The sequence below is a fragment of the Oxyura jamaicensis genome, chromosome 1, assembly GCF_011077185.1.
Source record: "Oxyura jamaicensis isolate SHBP4307 breed ruddy duck chromosome 1, BPBGC_Ojam_1.0, whole genome shotgun sequence".
NCBI lineage: Eukaryota > Metazoa > Chordata > Aves > Anseriformes > Anatidae > Oxyura > Oxyura jamaicensis.
The window spans coordinates 46680075-46703633 of record NC_048893.1 but is presented as its reverse complement, the minus strand read 5'-3'; the positions used below and the strand labels follow the sequence as shown (position 1 = coordinate 46703633).

The following is a 23559-nucleotide window of genomic DNA, read 5'->3' as shown; positions in this document are numbered from 1 at the left end:
GGAGGATGCACTGATATGACACTAGTTATTTTACTAGTATGTGGGTCAAAATAAAATCTGGCAGCAAAGCTTTTTAGAGACTGGGTGAGTCCTCCCCTCTTCTGTGATCTTATTGTACAGAGTCTACAAGGAACTTAGGGTGGTTTGTCTTCCTCACGCTGCTATACGGTGCAGTGAGAAAAAAAATCCTAATTCTCTTGGAAATCAAAGCCTGGAACACTTCATCTCCTCACTCCTTGGTCTGAACGAGGGCTCATTGTCTGCACCAGTGCTGGAGTTCGTTACCCTCTGATCTAACAAAAAAGTGAGTTAGCTTTTTCCACCTCAAAATGCTTGCAATCATTTTTTTTCCCCCATATATAAAACAGATCTCCGTGGTACTGAAGTCTCATACCAAACTGGGTTTTACTGAAGTTCTGTGCCAGTACATGACAGTTCCTATGCCTTCTTCCTGTTGCATGAAAAAAAAATAAAAATCTTTAAATATGAAAGTTAATCAAGTCTTCTTTTACTCCAAGTGGCAGTTCTTGCAAGCTAATTAAAATAATTCAGATGACTGAAAAAGATTTTAATTGACTTAGGATTACTGTTCAGAAAAAATGTATTTCTGTATGGAAAGGCTTTTTGGGGTTAAGCCATCATCCTAGCATGCAGGAGAGTTGGATTCAGCTGTTACCATGTTAGAGTTTTGCTTCATAACTTTGAGAAATGCATTCACGTTTCTGCAAAATGTGTATTTTAAAGGTCCCTTCTTACACTCTGTCTTGTGTGTTAAAGCAAAATAAGTTCTCGTACTCAGAGGGTTACTGTAGGTTTAGGGATCTGTCCCTCAAGCTGAAATTCGGGGCATTTTATGCTGACGTATGGGGCTTGTTCCCAAAAACCGGGTTCTGCCTGAGCTCTTCTCCCAGTCTCTCACACAGTAAGGGCTTCCTTTCAAATCTTGGTTGTCTACAGTAAAGGTGATAGGTCTGGGTTACTTGGCTTGGGTTTTTTTTGTTCCACAAAATACAGGGATTTCCTATCCAATTTTTTCTTCCATGAGCTGCTTACACACATTTGTCTCTTAACTTCATCCAGCTTGGACAGAGAATTGTAGGTAACATTTTGATTTTAAATTTCATGGAAATACCTTTATGCTCTCCCTGAAATGAACTTTATGCTGCTTTACATAATTTTTATATTTATGTAATAAGGTCTCAACTTCCTTTAGTGTAAAGCAGGAAACCATGCAGGCGGATGAAACTCTTCATTTTCTGACACACGCACAAAAAAGGCTGTGTGTTTGAAGTCTGCTTTCTCCAGAATATTTGTATGCCTTTAAAAGTGGTTGCAGAGCGTAGTAGCCTTTATAATACATGATGTCAGGTGTTGGGAAAACATGGCTTCATTGAGAAGCACTGGCAATCCAGAACAGGTCTGGGGCCTTATGTCCCCAAAAGGAGATATATATATACATTTTTTGCAAAGTAATGTGCTGCTATTAGACTAAAATTGTGTCCCACTGAGATCAGTGGTTTAGCTGCAGTATATGTAATCCCTATCATGGATATGACCAGTTGCCATGTATAAAAAAAGTAGTTTTATGTGACATTTCCAAAGATATGTTGCTCTGAAATTCTGCCAGAATAAAAATGTCACCCACACTATTTTCTGAAGTTGAGTTTTCTGAGAATCTTTCCAGGGATTCTCTCTCTTTTTTTTTTTTTTTTTTTTAAATTAACATTTTTCAGTATAGGTGAATAGTTTTGTAATGATTTTCTCCTATATCTGATTTTCAGGAGGAACGATCAATCAAGAAATCGCCTACCTTGATTCACTCTGGGTTAGCAGCTGTTTATGGCACAGTTGTTTTAAATCGGATTGTTCTCTTTCTGGGAACAGATGATGGACAGTTACTGAAGGTAAGTGGAGTGTGGGAATTCCTCCTTTCTGCATCAGCTACTACCATGCCCAAATGCAGTATTTTTTCCTATTGTTTAGACACTGGATTATAAACAGATATACCACCCTGAATCTCTGAATTTCTTTTTTGTTTGTTTGTGAAGTAACTGCTGTATTGTTACTTGGAGAACAAGATAACTTCCAAAAGCAATTATGTACCCTGTTTAGAATTCATGGAAGCATTTCATTAATCTGCTAATACCCACGGTAATCAATTTATGGACTGTGGAGTTCTCATTTACTCTGTCTTTTGTTTACTTCCTTGCTTTGATTTTCTGTTAAGTGAGGTAAAGAGCGTGGCTGTCCCCTCCAGTCGCTCTAGCCAAGGACCGCTGGGACCCAGCCCGGTGCCTGGGGTCCCAGGGTCTCAGCCCAGGCTGGGGATGCGGCTGCTGCCTTCCCCTTTGCAGGTCCCACCAGCAGCAAAGCTGAGCACGTATCCAGAGACACACGGCCAGAGCACTTACGCACAGGCCTCATGTAAAACACAGACACACAGATGAGGCCCGTTCCTCCTCCAGCTGGTAGAGACAGAAGGTCACTGGTGCAGGCACACACGCAGCGCTCTCCAGGTTCACAGGCACACACACATTTGGGTATCCTTCAAGTACCGGCATGGCTGCTCTGTCTGCTTAGCACCCGTGACCGGATTCTGGGCCTGCTTACCCTCTTTAAAGGTGGCCTACTGGCTGCTCCAGCCTGAAGTTAGCTCACACACACAGCACTCACAGACTCATCCCTCATGCACACTGCATTCACAGGTCCCCCTGGGCATACCAGCATGGACTCCCTGCCCACCTGATGCCCTGGCCTGAATCCAAGGTGCCTGCTACTTGCTGTCTGGTCCAACTTAGTTTGCTGGAAAATACACAGGCACACCCCACACCCACCAGGCTCGGGAAGATACAGACACATGTCCCCCTCCAGCAGCTGGCACCCAGCACAGGGGCTGCAACCTGCGGCCCCGCTCCAGCCGCCAGTGCAGAGCCCACACTTGCCTCACCGGTGCTGCCCCCCCTCAGTAGCTGGTTTGGGAACACAGACCAGCTCTGCCCCGTGGCAAGGAGCAGAAGACCCCACTTGCTTCAGTATCTGATGCTAGGACCCCACTTGCCCCAGTTGCTGGCACCACAGGCTGGGGATAGCTACACCCCCGACCTGACTCCAGCAGCTGGCACTGATGTTCCCTCACATGCACACAGGTCTGGCCAGGAGCTGGCATGTAGTCCTTGCAGCATGCACACCAAGGGACAGTATGAATATGCACAGAGAGAGTCAAGGAAAGATTTAATGAGGAAATATGAGAAGATAGGACAAACTGGTGATCAGACGCAGGACTTGGCCAGACAAGTGCACTGACAGGCCCCATTACATCTGACCGGCCCTTTTATACCTTTTTAAATCTCTCCCCACCTCTTTGTCCCTCCTGCCCCTGCACATCCATGTGGTTTGCAGAACTCTGCAATTTCTGCACCCTCGTGGTCACCACAGCTCTCCCAGTTCACAATCTTGTCAGCTCTAAAGGCCAGGTTGACCTTCCTGGAACCAGAACCTGCAGTTTGATAGCCCAGCGACAAGTGTGACTGGGAGGTTTTTGTCTTGTGACTGTCTCCCAGATCAGAAGTCCTCCATCAGATAACTCTGCTGGAATAAAGATTCCCACATTGTCTCATGCCCTCATCAATTTCTGTTACTGACCAGACTTGGTTCCCATCACTGTCTCCCTTTCTTATATGCTTTTCCTTGTTGCCTTGGAAAAGGTCCTTGACCAGGTGCCATTAAAGGAGCAGACACTCTCCTCCTACATACCCTTTTATTTACCAGTGGAAATATTAAATATTGGTAGATTTGGGGAGCATAGCAAAAAAGTATATTTATTTGTTTGTTGGCCTGTATGATGTGAATGGCTGTCCATTAGAGAGAAAATTCAAGGCTCATTTTGCCTTAGCTTCTGAATAGTTGACCTACGCTAGCTTAAGTAAGTTGCTTAGAAGTGAAAGTCATCTTATCTCACTATCAAATTTCTCAACCATCCAGCCAGAGGTCTTTTATACTTTATTTTTTTACTGAGTTTTGCTAGAATGTGCATTTCCTGTCTACACTGCAAAGGATGACTCTAATTTTTTGTTTCTATTGCAGACAGTTGGAAAGGAATATAATAGCTTGAAAAGCTTTTGTCTATTTGATCACACTGTGCTTTTGATAATGAAAAACAGAATTGAAGTCTTTCATGTCTCCTTAGCACAGAAGAGACCATGAACGTGACCTTGTTTAGTCATGTTTATGGAAGAAACTTGTATCAGTGTTAGCATGCTTACTAACTTGCAAATTAAAGTTTCTGTGGTCTCTAATTCTGTTGAATTTGGTGAGAAGGGTGGTGGAAAACTACCGTTGAGCAGAATAAGAAAGAACCACTTCAGATGTTAACTCACAGAAGCCACAAAGAAACTTCTGTCTTGAAGACTGTTGTCAATTACTTGCATAGATCCACTTTTACATTATGGGTACCTGGATGTTAGTTTGTTTTCTGAGGACTAGTACTCTCTTCTCCACTCATAGGAGTACTTAACCATATGATGGGGATATCATGAATGTACTTGGTGAGTGGGATGTTTCATACACTAAAGCAGTGCTAGGTTCAGTGCAAAATGTGTCTGCTGTGTATGTTGTAGAAATTCTGTTCTGATGGTCTTCCATCTTTCCACAGCATGAGACCCAGTGCAGTAGGTAAACAGTATCAGGGCACAGTAAATCATCTCTGAGACTCTGGTGTAGCTACTGAAAGAACAGAAATTAGGCTTTTGGTTCAAATAAATGATCAATAAAAGGGTTTGTGAATAATTTTCTTTCATGTGTTTTAGGCTATTCTTAATGAGGATATGGAATCTAACTGCCCAGAGGTTTTATATGAAATTAAAGAAGAAACCTCTATTTTCCCCAAACTTCGACTTGATCCAGTAGATAATAACTACATCTACCTGTCATCTGCCAATAAGGTAAGCACAGCATTAAAAAAATAATAATAAACTGTTGCTCTAAGGATTTCTGACACTTCAGAGGTGAAGCATCAGTATGGGTCAGAGTCCAAACTTAAACATCCAAACTGCAGTTACCAGCTTTATATCTAAGATTGGGTTATGTTCTCTAAGTTTTGGTTGCATTTCTGCAGAGCTCAGAAGAGCTTCTGTTTCCATGGTGCTGCCCACTGTTGTTCTGATCCAGCAAAGCCCTTAATCCCATGATTATTTTATGTCATTCAATCAAGAGAGGCTTTTTTTTTTTTCTCTCTTTTTTCCTGGAGGCTGGAATCATGCAGAATCAAGCCTGGAGGTTGCAAACAAAACCTGTAGACTCTTTGGAGATTGAGTTCCTCTGAAGTGGTAATCCAGGTATTGGTAGGCCAGGGCTTGCTATTCAATTATGCATTTTCTGATGTGGAGAAATCTCTTAATTTGTGAGAGATGGGTTTGAAGTCTTAGTCCTGATGAAGTCAGTGATAAAGTTCTCACGATCTTCAGTTAGGCCTAGACTTAACAAACAAATAAACAAAACAACCCCTGAATTAGAAGTGATTATTGTGTATGCATAGTGAGGCCAAGAAGTCCGGCAATCCCTGGAAGCTGCTGCGTGTGGGCATCTGAGTCAGAGCAGCATCCCAGCAGTGGCTCCCAGCAGCCCATGTAGTCACTGCAGCATGTCCTGCAGCGGGGCTGCTGAGCATCAACTCAGTAAATTCCATTGTCTCGCCAGCAGCTGGGAAGATGGAAGTGAAAATATAAGGGCTGGCTGTCCATCTTAGCTGGACAGGATTTTACCCAGCACTTGGTTACCTTCATTTACATTACAGTAAGATCCCTTCTCCAGCAGTGGACATACCATTTTAACCTGCCGTCTGAGAGAGTGGGTAAGTTGGTGGGACAACTCCTGACTGATACAAACCATCTATCACAAATATAGAAGGTTTCAAAATTTCTGTCTAAAATATATGTAAATTTTCAAAGGAAAGACTCGCGTTTTCTTTGGCAAGAGCAACTTGTTATAGAGGAGCAACGGCTTCTAGGAATAAATGCCTTTCTAATCATCTCTTGCAGCTTAAATAAGGCATCTACACTGTCTTTTTTTCTACTTGCTAGTCATCTAAGATGTTGTCTAGTTTCTGAAATTAAATCTCAAATGCTTTCAGATATATTGAATTTTAAAATTTGTAGTTGGAAAAAGTAAATGCAGTTCTGCAGAAAGCTATATATCCTTCTTTCTGTTCACTAAACATAGAAACTTTTAATTTTTACAGATTTGTAAACAAATGGTTTGAATCAGGAACATTTTTTCTTATTAAAATTATTAATTAGCACTGTTATTAATAGCATTATTGTATTTGTAAACAGCTTTCTCTTTTTCTTTTTCCTTTCCTTTTCTGAAAATGGCTGACTAGGATATTCAAGCTGAATGTACAAGTATAGATATATACAATACAGCCACAATTATTTATATTTGCTTATTGAAATAGCATTTGCTTGCATGCATGCTAAGTAGTTGCATGCGCTTGTTCCAGTGTGCACATGCAGTTACCTGACATGTTGATGTAAACACAGATGCATTTTGTTTTGCGCATGCATTTTTGGATGCATCTTCATCTATCATTCAAAAATTTCAGTTCTGATGAGAGGAAAACTATGCTGCTAAGCAGAGCGTTATTTGTAAAATACGCATCCTTTCTATTATTACCTATAACTCACTATGCTAATCAGTCTTTCCTGCATTACTCTGTCCATGCTGGCCTTTGAGTAGTACAACCAAATTGTCATTGTCAGAGGAGTTTCATCATCTGATGATAAAATGCAGTGTGTGTAAAATAGGCCACATATTTCTATCCAAAGGTCTCCTGGCAGAGGGGAGTCTGTAAGGAAACTTCCCTGAAGGGATCGTGCTTGGTTGCTGTCAGAATTTTAACGGTAACCCTCAATTTCCCTGTTTCTGGAGGCTATTTTAATTCAGTGTATTATTGCATTCTTTGCTTTTAGGTGAGAAGAATACCAGTTGCAAATTGCAGTAGATATGTTTCCGAGCAAGACTGCTTATCTGCAAAGGATCCCTACTGTGGGTGGTGTTCTTTGAATCGAAGGTATTTTCTGGTATTTTAGCCTTGCATATAAAAGCAATGCATTATTACTCAGTGTACATTTTTACAGGCTTGGGGGTATTCAGCATCAAGATTGTATCTACTGAACTTTTATGAAATCAATCATAGCCATAATTATGAGCGACTTTATTGTTATGTGCGAAGGAGCTCTCTACCTTTTAGAGCCTATGTTAATCCTCAGACTTTTGAGATCTATCCATAAAATCTATGTTGGGCTAAAAAGAAGAAATTGCTCTGGTTTTAGAACAGATGGTTTTGCTTTCTAAATTGATTGAGAGAGAAAATTGTATACTCATACTTGAAGCATCTAAATAGTTGGGAGTCTCTTGCAGGTTAGTACAGGGAAAGAGCGCTCAGTTGTCTTCAATATTCACAATTCCCTGCTTTGGATCCACTGCATTGGTTTAGGCTAGAGGAGAATTAGTTTCTAAGTACTTCATCCTTTCATTTGAGTGATTAAGTTTGCTGCTTTCTTTGAATCAGGTTTTAAAGCTACTGCATGTCTTTGGCCTGGATTTAAGGAATTCCTGGGTCATCGAGCCTAGTCTTGCCAATTGCAAGAAATCACATAATATAAACCCACCATAAACTGATCCAGCTCCATCTTAAATTTAGATAGGCTTTTTGTCCTGCTTGTTCTGATTGCATGGCTATCCAAGTGTTTTATTTTTTTCCTGCTTAAAATCTATCTGCTCATTTTCATCACACATGAGAGGTTATACTTGGAGAGGTTATACTTGGAGAGGTTATGGAGAGGTTATACTTGTTCTATTGCCCACAGGGCCTTGGTTTTCCCTGTCCCGCATATTTATTGTCTCCCTGGTTTTGCAGTCCTGTTCTTCACTTTCATTATGCTGTGCTGAAACACCTCCTTTCACGTAAGGCACTCCTTTCTTCAATTCCATTCTGGTAGATCTTCTGTGAAGTTTTTATGCATCTTTTTAAAATAAGGATGGCCTGGGCTGTCCAGGAAGCACCTTACTTAGTGTGTCCTGGGTTCATAAATGTCTTTTTCATGACTGCATCATATTGATGGCCCACAATCATCCATGATCAAATAAAGCCCCCAGGCCCTTCTGTTTCTCTGTTTTCTTTCCAACTGATGAGTTTCCAGTCTATAGCACATATGGGTTGTGAGATTTTTATTGCTGTAGGTACATGTTCTTGTACTTGTGCTTTGAAATGTCATCCCATTTCAAAGTTATCCAAGCTTTCATGTGTGGTAGTCTCATCCTACTCTACATGGCAATGTTCCCAACTTTGTATCATCAGCTGATGTTATCAGTGTATACCTTATTTTATACCAGTTCATCACTGATTAAAACATGAAGAAAAACTGGTTAAAAGATTGTTTTTTAAGGAATTCCACTAGTAACCATCCTTTAAAAGGTTAATACAACTCATTTTGGTTTTGTTTCAGTGGTACCGTGATTTTGCTGAAGATTTGCTTCTTTGTGTTTGCAAAGGTGGTTATCAGAGGAGAGTAGGTGTTTATTCTCTAGTGTGCCTTTTTTGTGTTTGTTTGTTTTGTTTTTTTTTTTTTATATCCTCTTTTCCTGTCTTATTAGAGACTCTATAAGTTACAGTGTTAAGCTTTTCAGGCTTCCAGTTACCTTATAAAGAGCTTACAAATAACAGTTTTCAGTCAGTAAATCCCCTACTTAGTAGGGGAATCACCGTAAGTTTCCAGCCGGTTGAAAAAGAAGTAGTATACTCTTTTGGAGAAAAAACAAGGTACTATAATATGGATCTTCTTCAACACCTACATATTTTTTCATTGTTAGCACTTAGCATCATTAAAAGTTTTTGTGAAGAGAGAGCTCTTATTAAAGTTTTAGAAAAAGAGGACATTTTTAACAGATACTTTTATCAAAGTCCATGTTGTGGTTTAACCCGGCTGGCAGCTAAAGACCACACAGCCGTTTGCTCACCCTCCCCCCTCCATCTCTGGGATGGGGGAGAGAAACGGGAAAGTGGAGCCTGTGAGTTGAGATAAAGACAGTTTATTACGATAGGAAATAATAATAATAATAATATGTACAAACAAGTGATGTACAATGCAATTGCTCACCACCCGCTGACTGATGCCCAGCCTTATCCCCGAGCAGCTGGCCCCCCCACCCCGGCTAGCCACCCCTATATATTGTTTAGCATGATGTCAGATGGTATGGAATACCCCTTTGGCCAGTTTGGGTCAGCTGTCCTGGGTCTGTCCCCTCCCAGCTCTTGCTGCACCCCCAGCCTGCCCGCTGGCAGGACAGAGCGAGAAGCTGAAAAGTGTAAGCATTGCTCTGCAGCAATTAAAACATCAGCATGTTATCAGCACTCTTCTCATCTAATCCAAAACATAGCACCCTACCAGCTACTAGGAAGAAAAATAACTGTCCTAACTGAAACCAGGATAGTCCACTATAGCAATATATTCCATAATATTTTATTCTTCTTTGAAAAAATGCACACGGTGTTGTCAGAAAAGTTTTTATTTTGAATTAGAGATCAATTATATGTTTTATACTCTGACTTGAAAATAAATTTTATATTAAATACGCATCGATTTTTTTTAATAAAACTTAAGAGCAGGGCTTCAATTTGAAGACAGTATGAACCCTATCCAGTATTTTGATGAAAAAATATGTGTATTTTATTACAGGTAGAACAAAATGTTGCCAATCTTCCCATGCCTACTCTGTCTTCCATAAGAACAAATATATAAATTCCTCTTTTCCTTTAAAATCATTCAAAACAATTAGTCGTAGCATAGTGTGACTTCTGCTAGTGTTTATAGATTTTCTATGGATGAATCAGATTTACCTGAAGTATGTTGAAATTATTCCAGTACAAGGCACTGATGTTTTACATGTACTTTCAATATGGAAATAACACAGTATGTCCATGGGTGCCTGAAATCTGAACCTGAAGTTCCATAGGGTATTTAAAGCAGATGGTGCCCCTTTGCCTCTCATGGAAGCCTTAGAATCCTGCTCTCTCAATTTGCTCTCTTCCCCCAGTTAATTAATTAACCTCACCCTCTGCTTTGTGTCTTGTCTTGCTACTATGTCTAAATTCTCTTTTGTGTTGGACAGGGTCTGGGCTACTCCACTTTTCCAAGAAAGCCAGACCGCAGTAACTTTCAGCTACTTTTGCTGTATTGATATTTTTTACTTTCTTAGTATTTCTCTGAATTTGTATGTAAATTTTCAGAACCACGTGATTCACAAATAATATTTATCTGTTGTATTCATTACAGTGAGCTTGCAAACAGTGTAGATTGCCTCAAAATAGGAATACAACAAAATAATCTCATCTTTAAATCAGTAGACTTCTTGTTACTCTTGGCTTCTACAGGGCAATTGTGAAAATTTATGCTGAGAGGTATCAGATGCTCTACTTCCCCTTATGTGTCTGTTTCCTATGAAATGACCATTTTCCAATCCCAATTGTTTGAAAGTTAAAGATCAGCTTTTAGAGCAACAAAAGACACTTTTTTTCCTGGCATAGACAATTACCGACCTTGGTCCTAGGTGACAGTACCGTTTTTGCAATGAAATTGTTAGATTCTTCTTTGTAGTTTAGGGAAGCGGGCTCCCTCCTTGTGTTGCTCTGGCAGCCTAAGAATGTAACTATCTTTGTCCTGAGATGGTTTTAAATATTCAGCTTTATCAACTGTTTTCTTTTTTAATGTTAATATTAGTGTAACTGAAATATATGTATTTATTTAGTACCAAGTCTGACTAGTACATTGCCTTGCATGGTCAGGACTGTGATTCTCAGCCCATCAGAAACTTTTGGATGTCTCTCTGCCATGCCTCATTGCCTGTGAAAATTATTTATTTGAGCATCTGGTTTATGGACATGAGTTAATGACAGATCCCAACCATCCTTTGTAGTCCTAAAGCTGGTGCTGCTGGACCTTTGTGATCTCAGTAAGGTGAACAGAGATATAAATGAGACTTAAATTAGTCCTGATTGTTAGCCATTCTTTCAATTTCTGACAGTTCAGTTGTGTTCTGAATGTGTTCAGATGCAAAGCTCCACCAGGTTCTCACATAGTGGTTTCCTCAGTTAGACCACAAAGGAAGTGACCCTGCGATTAACTTCATTGCTATTGCCAACATCTTAATTTACAGAGAAGGTAGCCTTAGGGTTTGTATGGTTTGTGGGGTTATTTGGGACATTTTGAAAAGTTGTGGACATGTTTCTTGAAAGTGTTTTATGTGTTATTCCTTCTAAAGAACAAAAACATTGTTAAATAGATTTAAACAGTGAGCTCCTCATGGAAAAAATTGTATCATTGTTCACGCTCTGCAAGAATGTCCACATTTCTAGTTTTTAGCAAAAGAACAGTTCCCTAATAAACATGTCACTGGTCACATGATTGAAGCAAGACATGCTTCTACCTTTTGTAGAAAAGTATTATTATTAAAGCATTAAGTTTTACATTTATGAATATTCAAATTAATGTTAAAATATTAAGTTATATGCATTTGGCAGTAACTTGTCTTTACTTGCTAGCTATAGGAAATTACTTGAAGTTACTTGAATTGTTCATTAGCTGTTGGCACCAGGCACTATTTTAAAGATCCATCTTTCAGACTCAGTGACTGTCCATCTAATTTGTATTCCAATCATTTCTTTTTATATTGCATGCTTTAATATGTATTATCCTTACAGTACTTATATATCCTGGTGTTCCCTCCTTCTTAATTTTGTGCTGTTGTATAGTTTTTCTTTCCTGCAATTTGACAATTACAACATTTTTGTTTACTATTTGCCATCCTACTTCTGAAATTAATATTATTATTGAAGATGGAGTGGTCTATTTTGAACTACCTTTTCTAAACAAGTGTTTTTAACCAAGAGCAAATATTACCATTCACATCAGTGGACAATAGAGGTGATTAGGAAAAAGAATTAATCTCAGCTCTACACATCCGAAGTGTAGCTCCACATCTGAGCTTCATCCCCATCTCTTCTTAGTTTTATTGGAGAGAAGCAGTAGAATCTATACTGAGATTCATTTTATTTTTGTGTGAATGTCTAAAATAACTTAGCAGAATCTTACCCTGAAAGAGCATATTTCTCCCCATTGAGTGTAGAGTGAAAAGAGGTCAGATCCAGAGCTGTACAATGAAGCACTTGAAAGTGGGGGTGATGAACTCCATCTCAGGCTACCACGTCCATTGTTACTGGCCAAGTATCTTGTATATGTTTAAGTTCCGTTGACTTAATGAGGACCCTAGAGCATATATCAATGCAGAGTAATTTATTCTGATAAGCAGAAGATTTTGCTGATTGTTTCCCTGGAGCTTTTTGCAGTTTTAACCATATTCCTGTAAAAAAATCAATAGTGTTGCTGTAAAAAATCAATAGCATACTAAATAAGTTGAAGTGTCTGAAATCAAAGCCATCAGAAGGAAGCTAGTATAATTTTATGTATAATTTTAGGTGCACAGTAAAAGAAAATTGTACACGTTCAAACAGCACAAAGGGTTGGTATAACATTTCACATGCACGTGGTAAAGATCTGAAAATCCTGCTAAGTTTCCCTGCCAGAAATCAGGTATGTACACCCAATTTTATGTGTATTTGTTTATTGTGACTTAAAATGTGTCATTTTGTCACTTATTGCAGCTTCCCCTCTTTCGTCACTACATTCCATATATATGCCCTTCTTACCTCAACAATTGGCAAAAGTATTGGAAATCTCAGTATGCTGAGTATGTAGATCAGACAGAAGTTCTTTTCCTCTCCCATAAAATGTATCTTGAAGCTATACTTCATGATGTTGACTCAAAGATTCACTATACTGACAAAGAGAACTTTTCCATTATATCTCTATCAGCTATTTTCACATTTCCAGTGAATATGGATTGAGTGCATTATGTAAGTTCTGAGCTTTGTAACAAGTTAGAAACATTCACTGGGGCGCATATGCTAACACAAATGCGTCTTTAAGTGCTTGATACTAGTATTTACTCAGTATCTGTTCACAGCAAACATAGCCTTGAGTATTTGATTATCAAGTATTGTGACTGGCCACTTAATCTGCATGCTATTGTTTCTGGTTTCCTGATTGAATGCATTAGTGTGTTCATATTTGTAAAGCACTCTCAGCGAGAAACAAAGAATAATTAATTACAAGACAAATTCTGTTTCATAATTAAGTGCATTTTGGATATGGATGCAAATGTAGGCTCTCTGTGAAGACTTGTATCTTCTTGCTCAAATATTTTGAAGGACTTATAACAGCATATAATACTTTTATAGAAAAATTCTTTTTTTTTTAGATCAAAAATATTCCAGAACGCTCCCCTCACATACCTTAGAGATCCGTTTAATTTCCATAAGTAAGCGATGCTGTTCCTTTCAGGACTCTTTGTATTGTTTTTCCTGTTGGGAGAGGTCCTCTCCTTGGAGAGGCTACCTAATGAATTGTCTGCTTCTGCCACAAAAATTTTCTTTTCTGCATTTCATAGTTTCAAGTTTTCTGTAAAAACAAGATGACAAGTTAACAATTTTTACAATAAATATATTTTTATGTTTTTATTGTTTTATAGGTCACTGTGTCTGCAAGCATAAGCAAAACCCTTACTTCCTGTATGATAGAAATTGTAAAACCTATTGAAATATCTTGTGAAAATGTAGTGCTGAAAAACTCATCCTGTTTCTGCAGTCTAACTATGGTGACAATGGATCATGGTATGTTTTAATATTACATTTATTTAGTACTTATTCGTTGTCTTTTATTGCTGAGAAGAACTGAGCCTTCTGAGTATAATAGTATACTCATATAGGTAATATGAGGTATAATATATATAATATAATATAGGTAATACTCTTTATTAAATGTCATTGAAAAAAAAGTTCCTGTTTTGTCAAGTGATTTGAGTATGCTTACTCTATTCTTGATCATTAAATATCTGTTTATATGGAATCCTCTCTAGAAGTAATAAAACATATTATTAACCTATAACGGGAAGCAGCTTCTTCAAATAAGCCCAGAGCAGTGCAGTCTCTTGGCTTTGGGGCGTATATTTATGTGGTGCAGTTAGCAGCTGTGTAAGGAAACTGCAGGTAGCTTCAATGACAGTCAAGCTGGCTGGAGCCACGGAAGCAGTGTTGTTCCAGTGCCCCGCCTTGACAAATTAACCTATCTTAGCCCTTCTCTCACCTGCAGACAGAATTTGTCTTTGCAACAATCAGTACCGGCATAATTAAGAGGAGAATCTGTGAATGTCTGTACAATAAATAATCTCAACGTTCAGTGAACCCCTTGGTCAACCTAACTTACATACTTGTTAAGAAAGGGATTTTCCCAATTAGGTGATTAGTAGAAAAAATATATTGTTCAAGGGCAATTTGGCTGGTATATCTTCTTGTGTTTGACTTGATTTCTTTAATCTTTCTGAATTACTGCTAGAATCCATTTGCTATTAATAATTTTTGTACTACTTTGTTCACAAGTCGTTCTCAGAATTAGAGGACTGAGCCATTTGTACTGGATGCACGGATTGTGTCATCTGTTTTTTGCATCCTGTGGGTAACTTTGTCCTGGAGAACCTCATGGCTTGGACAGGTGTACAGTATGCTAGGTGAAGAACTGGCTGGATGCCTGGGCTCAAAGGGTCATAGTGAATGGAGTTCAGACCCATTAGCAGCCGGTCACCAGTGACGTTCCCCCAGGCTCAGTCTTGGGGATAGTTCTGTTCAGCTTTTCTGTCAATCTGGATGAGAGAATCGAGTGCACCCTTAGTAAGCTTGCCACCAAGTTAGGGGGCACTATTGGTCTGCTTGAGGGCAGAAAGGCTTTGCAGAGGGATCTGGATAGGCTGGATCGATGGGCCGAGGCCAATCCCATTACATTCAACAAAGCTAAGAGCGGGGTGCTGCACTTGGGTCATAACAACCCCATGCAGTGATACATGCTTGGGGAAGAGTGGCTGGGAAGCTGCCCAACAGAAAAGGACCTGTGGGTGCTGGTCAACAGCTGGCAGAACATGAGCCAGCAGCAGGCCGGGGTGGCCCAGAAGGCCAATGGCATCCTAGCCTGCATCAAAAATAGTGTGGCCAGCAAGATGAGAGAAGTGGTTGTCCCCTTGTACGTGGAACTGGTGAGACTGCACCTCGAGAGTACTGTGTTCAGTTTTGAGCCACATGCTACAAGAAGGATATTTTGTTGCTGGAGCATGTGCAGAGAATTGCAGTAAAGCTGGTGAAGGAGCTAGAAACCTAGACTTATGAGGAGCAACTGAGGGAACTGGGGTTGTTTAGTCTGGAGAGGAGTATGAAGGAAGATCTCATCACTGCCTACAGCTACCTGAAAAGAACTTGCAACAAGGAGTGTATTGCTATCTTTTCTGACATGACAAGTGATAGGACACAAGGAAACAGTCATAAGTTGCACCAGAGGAGGTTTAGGTTGAATATGAGAGTTTCTTCACGGAGAGCATGGTCAAACATTGCAATGGGCTGCCCAGGGAAGTGGTGGAGTCCCTATCCCTGGAGGTACTTGAGAGATGTGTGAATGTGGCACTAAGGGACATGGTCTAGTGATGTGACTCAATTGATGGTAGGGCTAGGTCACAGAATCATGGAATCATTAAGGCTGGAAAAGATCTCCAAGATCATCTGGTCCAGACACTCCCCTACCACCAATATCATCCACTAAACTATGTCCCTAAGCACCATGTCCAACCTTTCCTTGAACACCCCCAGGGATGGTGACTCCACCACCTCCCTGGGCAACCTGTTCCAATGCCCGACTGCTCTTTCTGAGAAGAAATGTCTCCTATTTCCAACCTAAACCTCCTCTGGCACAACTTGAGGCCATTCCCTCTAGTTCTATCGTTAGTTATCTATGAGAAGAGGCCAACCCCCAGCTCCCCACACCTTCCTTTCAGGTGGTTGTAGAGAGCAATAAGGTCTCCCCTGAGTCTCCTCTTCTCCAGACTAACCAGCCCCAGTTCCCTCAGCTGCTCCTCACAGGACTTGTGTGCCAGGCCCTTCACCAGCCTCGTAGCCCTTCTCTGGACATGCTCTAGGGCCTCGATGTCTTTTGTGTAGTGAGGGGCCCAAAACTGAACACAGGAATGGTCTTGATGATCTTGAAGGTCTTTTCCAACCTAAATGATTTTATGATTCTATCATTAAGTAATAGAATGATGTGGTAAATTACTGAATATCTGGACTTTTTGAGCTGTTCTCTAGGTTCTCAAAGTTCAGATGATAATCCTTCACAGTGGACTCTTTTTTGGCTAACAGGAGGAAAATATCCCCTTTGCATTGCTTCAGGGATCTATATAGAAGCACAGGGTTCTTTTATTACAGGTTGTCTTTTCACCTTTTTTAAATTGCCTGTTAGAATACAGTAGAATAGAGGCAGGTTCCCTGGAATACTGGGGCCTCAGGAACTTATCCACAGCCTTTGCACAGGTAAAACTCATCTGATACCATATGTTTTGTGTGCCATGTTCCTGTCTGAGAATCGATAGGGAAAGACTTCTTCCCTACCAGGTGACAGCTAGGCTGATATGCATTGGGTATTCTAGACTATTAAGGTGGCTTTAGTAAACACTGTGAAAGGATTTTTAAGGACAAAAGCATTAGAGGAGAAAATATGTCGTTTATTGACCTAGTCCCAAATGCCATGCTTTCTTGCAGTTATGCAGTTCATTGTCATTTTGGTTCTATGTCTTCCTGCACTAGGGCTTTCTCTTACTCCATTAGCAGGTCTTCAGAGTATAGTATTACGGAAGCCTGGTTGCCTTGCTTGTGCTTTGTGCAAAGATGAGCCCTTTTACTGTGTTAACCAGAAGGCTGTGAGCTTAGCTCATGCCTGCCAGTGTTACTGCCGTTCACATGTTCCTATGAGTTACGTTAGTGGGTAATAGAAGTGTGGGAGTTATGTTGACTGTTTATAGCACCTCGTGTAAAGTGACCTCAGTCTAACCAGAACATGCATTTGCAAAACTCCTTCAGGTATCATTTATTGAAAAAAACATTTTGAAAATATCTACTACTCAATGCAGTTGGATGGATTTTTAAAGGTCAGCCCAGGCGATGCAGAAAGCAATGTGTGTTTTTTTATTTTGTTTTGTTTTGTTTGTTTTTTTTCTGTTAATTTCAACAGAGACAAAATCAGGAAACCATTTCTGACTGTGTCATTTTTAAAGTATTTAAACTTAGAAGACAAGCTATGCCAGAAGTGGTAATATCCTTGCTTTTATTTATTACTCCTAGTAAAATACTGTTTTTCAGTACTTTGTGGTTTAAGACCCGTCTCATATAATGACCTAGGCAAGTGATTTGGGCAAATTTTTGCCCAGCATGTCAGATTTCTGCAGATATGTAGATTTCTGGAAATGAAAATAGGTGTTTGGTGGAGGATTTCAGAGTGTCTGTGTGCACTCATCTACATCTTCAAGCAATGAAATACCTTTAAAAAAAAAACAGACTTTTTGCTTTCCATTTAGTAAGGTATTTAAGCACATGAACAGTAAGTACCAAGGGTTGTTTCTGAAAAGAGTGCAAATGACCTTTGCAGTAAGCACCCAAGTGCTGTGCTGGCATGTGGAGCTAGGAGATAGTACTGGTTTAGCAGTTTAGATGTAGCCAAAGCTGGTTTTCATCTGAATAAGCCAGCCTGTGGTAAAGATAAAGCTTTCCCTACCTTTACAAGGTGAGTATGCTTTAAATCTATGTAGCTTTCCTGCATTAAAAAGCTATCTGCTTCTTAGCATAAAAAAGCCAGAAAGGTCTGCACACATGGGTTTCATTTGATCTCAGACAGCCATTCATTCTGCAGACGTACACATCTGCAGGCAAACAGATGAAAGAGACCATGGCTTAAGTGGTATATATCTAACTCTGTTTTTCGATGTGGTATTCTGCTCATGGGAGAAGATAGTCTTTCATTCCACAGCTGCCAGCGAATTGTCGGTATAGTAATTACTAGCTGAAATAATGGCAAATTGACTCATGCAATCATAAAAGATTTAAATAGGGTGAAAATTGCTACTGCACAGATTACAAAAGAAGACTCTGAAACCAAGTGAGACAGAAAGAAATAGAAGTACAGTATGTTGGGGTGTCTTGCATTAGAACAGTCTGTTGTGTTAGAACGTTTGAATTCAGGCTCTGGCTGTGCCACAGGTATACTGTATGCTCTTTAGAAGATGATTTTACATTCCCACTTCACAGAGACATTTCCTTATCTGTATCTTTACAATTGCATTACTTGTCTATATTGTGCATAGGTGGCATCAAGCTAAACTAATGAGTGTGTGTATAGTCTTTAAATAACTCAGCATAAGGATGCTATGGAAGGATAAAATCTAGTTATTTTTATCAGTCAAAAGTGTGAGGAATATGTGTGTGAGAATACCATGTAGAGAACAGCTGAACGCATATGAGTCTTCAAGTCAATTATTTTTTAACAGGTATTTCTTGTAATATCCAGCATATGTCTAACAGTCACATTTTTCCAGATTGTCTAGTCCTTGAAGCATCGCTGTCCTCGAGCTCTTGGAATATCACACAAACATTTCAGTTGGAAAAGTAAGAGCCTGATTCCTATTGAAGTTCTTTGAGGGGTTTATGTGTGTGCACAGGAAGGGGGGTATGAACTATGATTGTTCTTTTTATTTGGTATTTATTAAGGAAATACATTCCACTAAAGCTACCCGAATCCCTTTTCTTGGCCCATTTCCTCCTTCACCTTATTTTTTTATTGCCCTTAAAGAGCTGCTTCTTTTGATGACTCTTTTATTTAATGGGACCCTGGCAGCTGTAGGAAAGGTGTTATAATGATTGAATGACAAATGTCTGAAAAAATAATAATGAGATGCCATAATGACATTAAAATCTTTTTTGTCTGTATGAAAAAGGTGGGCCTCTGATACTTAGGACAAGACCTAAGTCAGAGAAATCCAGAGATTTTTTGAAAGTAACTTTATGGAGTTGCTTTGTAATTGAGTAGGTTGTGATTTAGATGTGGTACATGGGTAACATGAATACAATTAAAACAGAAAGTAGCATCCAATCTGCTAACAGTAATAGTAAATACCTATTGTTCCGTACACACTATTTTTCAGAGCCACACTTCTTGTTGAGAGGTTGCAGTAGAAATCATTTCTGCCCAGTATGTGGCCTAACCCTTTATGATTTTTGATTGTTAAAACTTAGATGTGACTAACGTATACTCTAGGTATCTGCAGTGTTTCACACCCTTGTCCTTTACAAGGAGCCTAATTTATAGGCACCAGTAATTAAACTGATCTCCTGCTTTTCGGGAAGTGGCACATCACTGCCCAGTCCCTGTTGCAGCACAGGGAAGGAGCTGTCTTCCTCTAAATCACAGCATTTCTCAACATGTGTGGAGAAAGCCTGTGCTACTCTTGGCTATCCTCTACGCTCATTGATGCATGGCAAAACAATGAGCTTGTCTCCAACAGGCATTTTTTTTTTGGAAAGGAGAGACAACAGCAAACCAACATACTTGCTAATACACACAGAATAGAAGTTCAGGAAAGATGTAAAAGAATCAGTGATGGTTTTCTCTGTCCTTTTCAGGATAGAAAGTACAATCTGGCCACTTATATACCGGAAAAACCACATCAAAATGAAATCCAAAGTGCTCTGTCTGCTTCACAGTGTTTAGAAATGTATGACTTTCAGCATCTTAGCACAGATGATATTTCATACTAAATTTGTCCTCAGAATAAGCAGAACAGAACAATAGGCTTGGAGGGTAAACTCAGGTTATGTTTTACACATTTCATTACATGCTTGCCAGATTTTTCTCTTGCATTTTTGCTTTTTTCTGTCACTTGAAATTTCACATTCATGGCTGAATCTAGATTGAGTCCGTGTTTTACAAAACCCTGTTTTCTGTGTTACCAGCTGCCCACGGTGTATAAACGATGGTGAGTGTGCCAGCTGTAAATGGACGCGTGTCTCTCCTGCTACTGCCTGCCAGGTGAAGTTTGTGAGGAAAGCTGGAATCCCCTGTGATACCTTTTCATTGTATTTTTTTTACATCTGAGCAGTAATCTGTCTCTTTCTTGTCCTGACATGGAGAAATGCTGTGTTTTTTTCAGGACAGTTGCAGCACCACAACTGCTTCCCAAGGGATCGCCACTGTGCAGAAATCAGAGGTAAGGTAGCCTTTTCAGATCAGCATTGCTGAAGTAATGTGGGTTGGAGAAGAAATTTATATAAAATGAAAGAACTTTGAAGGAAGAATTGAGTTATGGTTGAGGAAACAGTTTGTTATACAAAAAGATAGTGCAAAACTTGGAATAGTACTATTTTTCTTAGTGCTTGGATGGTGCTTAAAGATTCCAACTAAGTTTTGGAGTTTGGATCCAGGCACTGAGACAGTAAGCACTGCAAAAGTCATGTGCCTATCTCTAGACGCAGTATTTGCAATACTGCCTTAAGTGCCAGGATCCATGTGTACTGTGTTTATGTGATCTAGTGACAAGAGCCAGTGGATCAGCTGGGGATGGAGCTACCTCCATCCATCCTGCCCAAGAAGGATCATTGGAAAGGAAGGAGTGTTACTGGTGGCAAAAGACCTTTCTGATCTGGTTGGTTCTCTCCTGAAATCGTATAGACTGTGTGAACCTATCCTATTTTTCTCATAGGACAGCCCTTTAACCATGAGGTTATCCCTTCATTCTTTATGGTACCAAATGTATTTATTTTTTCATAAAACTGAGCAATCTTGTCATCAGCGGTTGCTTATGACATACAGGTGTTAGGAGAGAAATGAGTAGTGAAGAGAAATTTGACTGATGAGTAAGTGCATAGAGGTTTGCTGCCTACACTTCTGGGTTTCTGCTTTTCTGTGAATGATAATATGGTTGGTATAAATAGGCACTGTGTTCTTCTCTCTTAATGTTTCATTAGAACTACCCAAACTTTTACCCGTGAAGACAGGAATTACCTCTTAAATCCAGCAGTTCAGATGAGGTGTCTTAAACAAGATCACAAAATCCGTTTTGTTTTCTGCAGAGATGAGTGGGATTGCAATACTTGGGCTTCTGAACATTAATATTCTGGATTTGGTGTGCATACAAGCATTAGTGCTGGTGAAAGAACAGAGGAGATTCTTCTTTGCTCTTCTTCCAAGTGCATTAATTTGACATTGGTAAATAGTTGGAATTGCCTGGGAGATGGCTTTCTTCCACATGCCTTATCTGGGAAAGACAGTGATGGACAAGGCTCTGAAAGCACTAGAGGCAATCCAAAGACAGATGTTTATTTAGATGTGATTGAGCTATTCAGAGGGCTTGAAATTGCTTTTGAAATCCTGCTTTCCTTTGGCTGCTGGTGCTTTAAGGAGGGCTTGAGAAAGAGGATTTATGTTTTCCCACAACCCCAGCCCCAGCCAAGCATTTATATAAATATATTTTATTTTAGTGGTGGCAGCCCCACTCCTGGTTCCAGCTGCTGGTTTCCATGCCTGCACCTTCCTCCTCCTCTTGTGCTGCAGCAGCAGCTGGAGTGGTTGTGCACATGTTCTTGACAAGGAAACTGATTTGGCTGGAAACAAATGTTTTCTTTTGTCAGGTTGTTTTTCAGCTGGGTTAGCTGCGTGATCCAGGTCTTTGTGTGGCCTTGGAGTCCTGCACCACTGCTGGTGAAGGAGCAGCGCAGGGACGGGGATGTGCTCCCCGGGGTGTCAGAGGCTGATTAAACCGGTCCACTGCCAAACATCTCTCTGTGACCTGCAGCCGTGCCACAGCTCTGAGGATGTGTCTGTCACTGTTTACAAAGCCCCAGGGAAGCGCTATGCTGTCTGGGGACGGGGGGCTAAGTCTCAGCAGCACAGAGCTCTATCGAAGCTGACAGGGTGGTGCTGATTTACATCACCTGAGGACCTGCTTCGCCCTTGCTGTGTGTCTCTCTTTCATCACCATGGCATCTGCGTGCCTCACAACTACTGGTTTTTATAAACGTCCTTCTGCCTATGCTGTTTCCCTTCACTCTCGCTAGTGTGGTCTCCTCCAGCCACACAGTGGCTGTGTGTGCGGGGACTGAGGGGGCAGTGGGTCCCTTTGGAAATGAGCACCGCCGGCCCAGTCAGCCCGCGAGGAAGCGTTGCCTCTCCCGCATCCACTGATGAAATCCAGATTCTTTGCTGCGGAGAAAGGTGTCACAGACCACCACAGTCAGGCCAGGAAACCGGCCGCCCAGTGTCCGAGGCCAGCTGGCCCCAGAGCCACTGGTGTCTGCCTGACACCACAAGTCTGAGGTGGGGCCCAGCGAGGTGGGGTCTGGCGTTGTGTCACCGCAGGGAAGGTGCAGCTGGGCAGTGAAACTTCTGGGTGAACTGTGCTCACCACAGGTTCCAGCTAGCATTAAAAAAAATAAAAAAAGGAAAGGAGAACAAAGCATTCTGTACAACCATGCCATCGTTCTCTTTCTTGGCTTAGAGGCTGGCCATAAGCTGAAGTTTGAGGAAGCCTCGTTTCCTGCCTGCAGCACCTCTGGGTGCCCTGTGTTTCTTCTCCGGTGCTTGCAGTCTCAACGTAGCTCTGGGGATCTCTGTGTGCTTGTGTGATACTGAACAATTCTGTCCTTCAGGGCTCCCTGCTGTCTGCCTGCGGGAATCCAGAAGCCATTTTGGACTCCTTTATTTGGCTACTGGGTGTGTGTGAGGATACTTGGGTTCCTCCAGTGCTCTGGAGGGACAGGACAGGACATAGCTGCAATAAAGCACTGCTGCTTCGCAGGCTTCAGCCTCTCAGATTTCTGCCTCATTCGTGCTCCTCACTTACCAAGAGTTAATCTGATCCCCAGGTCAGGGTGGGAGTGAACTTTCCTCTTTAGCAGTTTGTCAGGCATTTCCTTTGCCCTCCTCCATTATTCCTGTCAGAAGTCACCTTGGAGCGAAGGAATTTCTTTAACAAACTCCTTACTTCTGCAGGCCCTTTGGCCCTGGCCTTTGCCCTCTCTTGCTCTTTCCTAAGGGAAAAGCCATGGCTTTTGGTCAGCTGTGACAGGTCTCACATTTTTTTCTGGAGTGTTTCAGTGTTTGCTGGGCCATGGCAGTGCATGGGGAAAACATCCCAGGGTCCTTTCTGAAACAGGCAAATGCTGTGTTTACAGAAGACTGGAAAAGGGACCCAGGTAGTCCCCTCAGGACATGAGCCTGAAGTCTTGATGCTGCTCTGGGACATGAAAAGATCAGTGGGGAGAAAAACACTGTGGCAAGGATTTCCCTATCTTCCCTAGAGGTTTTATACCAGCTCTATTCTCAGTATCAGAGAGGCTGAACTTACCCGTCAGTGCATCCAAAGGCAACAAACTCAACAGAAATCAAGATAATCACAAAACACTAACAACTCAAACTGGTCGTATGGGCAGTCTGAAACCAAGCTAGAAATCATTTGCCTGAAAAGCTCCCAGGCACTGTGATTTCAAATGAGTATTTTCCTTTTTTTTTTTTTTTTTTTTTTTTTTTTTTT

General features: G+C 40.7%; 1 protein-coding gene across 1 annotated transcript in view; it reads left to right on the top strand.

Annotated features, from left to right (window-relative positions):
• Positions 1–23559, top strand: part of PLXNC1 (plexin C1) — a 72444-nt gene that overhangs the window by 9253 nt on the left and 39632 nt on the right. Inside the window, exons 2-9 of the mRNA XM_035337119.1 lie at positions 1782–1904; positions 4806–4940; positions 6966–7066; positions 12530–12644; positions 13642–13783; positions 18571–18640; positions 19985–20060; positions 20182–20238. Of these exons, the coding sequence (XP_035193010.1) occupies positions 1782–1904; positions 4806–4940; positions 6966–7066; positions 12530–12644; positions 13642–13783; positions 18571–18640; positions 19985–20060; positions 20182–20238 (819 nt within the window). The remainder of the gene's footprint in view (positions 1–1781; positions 1905–4805; positions 4941–6965; positions 7067–12529; positions 12645–13641; positions 13784–18570; positions 18641–19984; positions 20061–20181; positions 20239–23559) is intronic.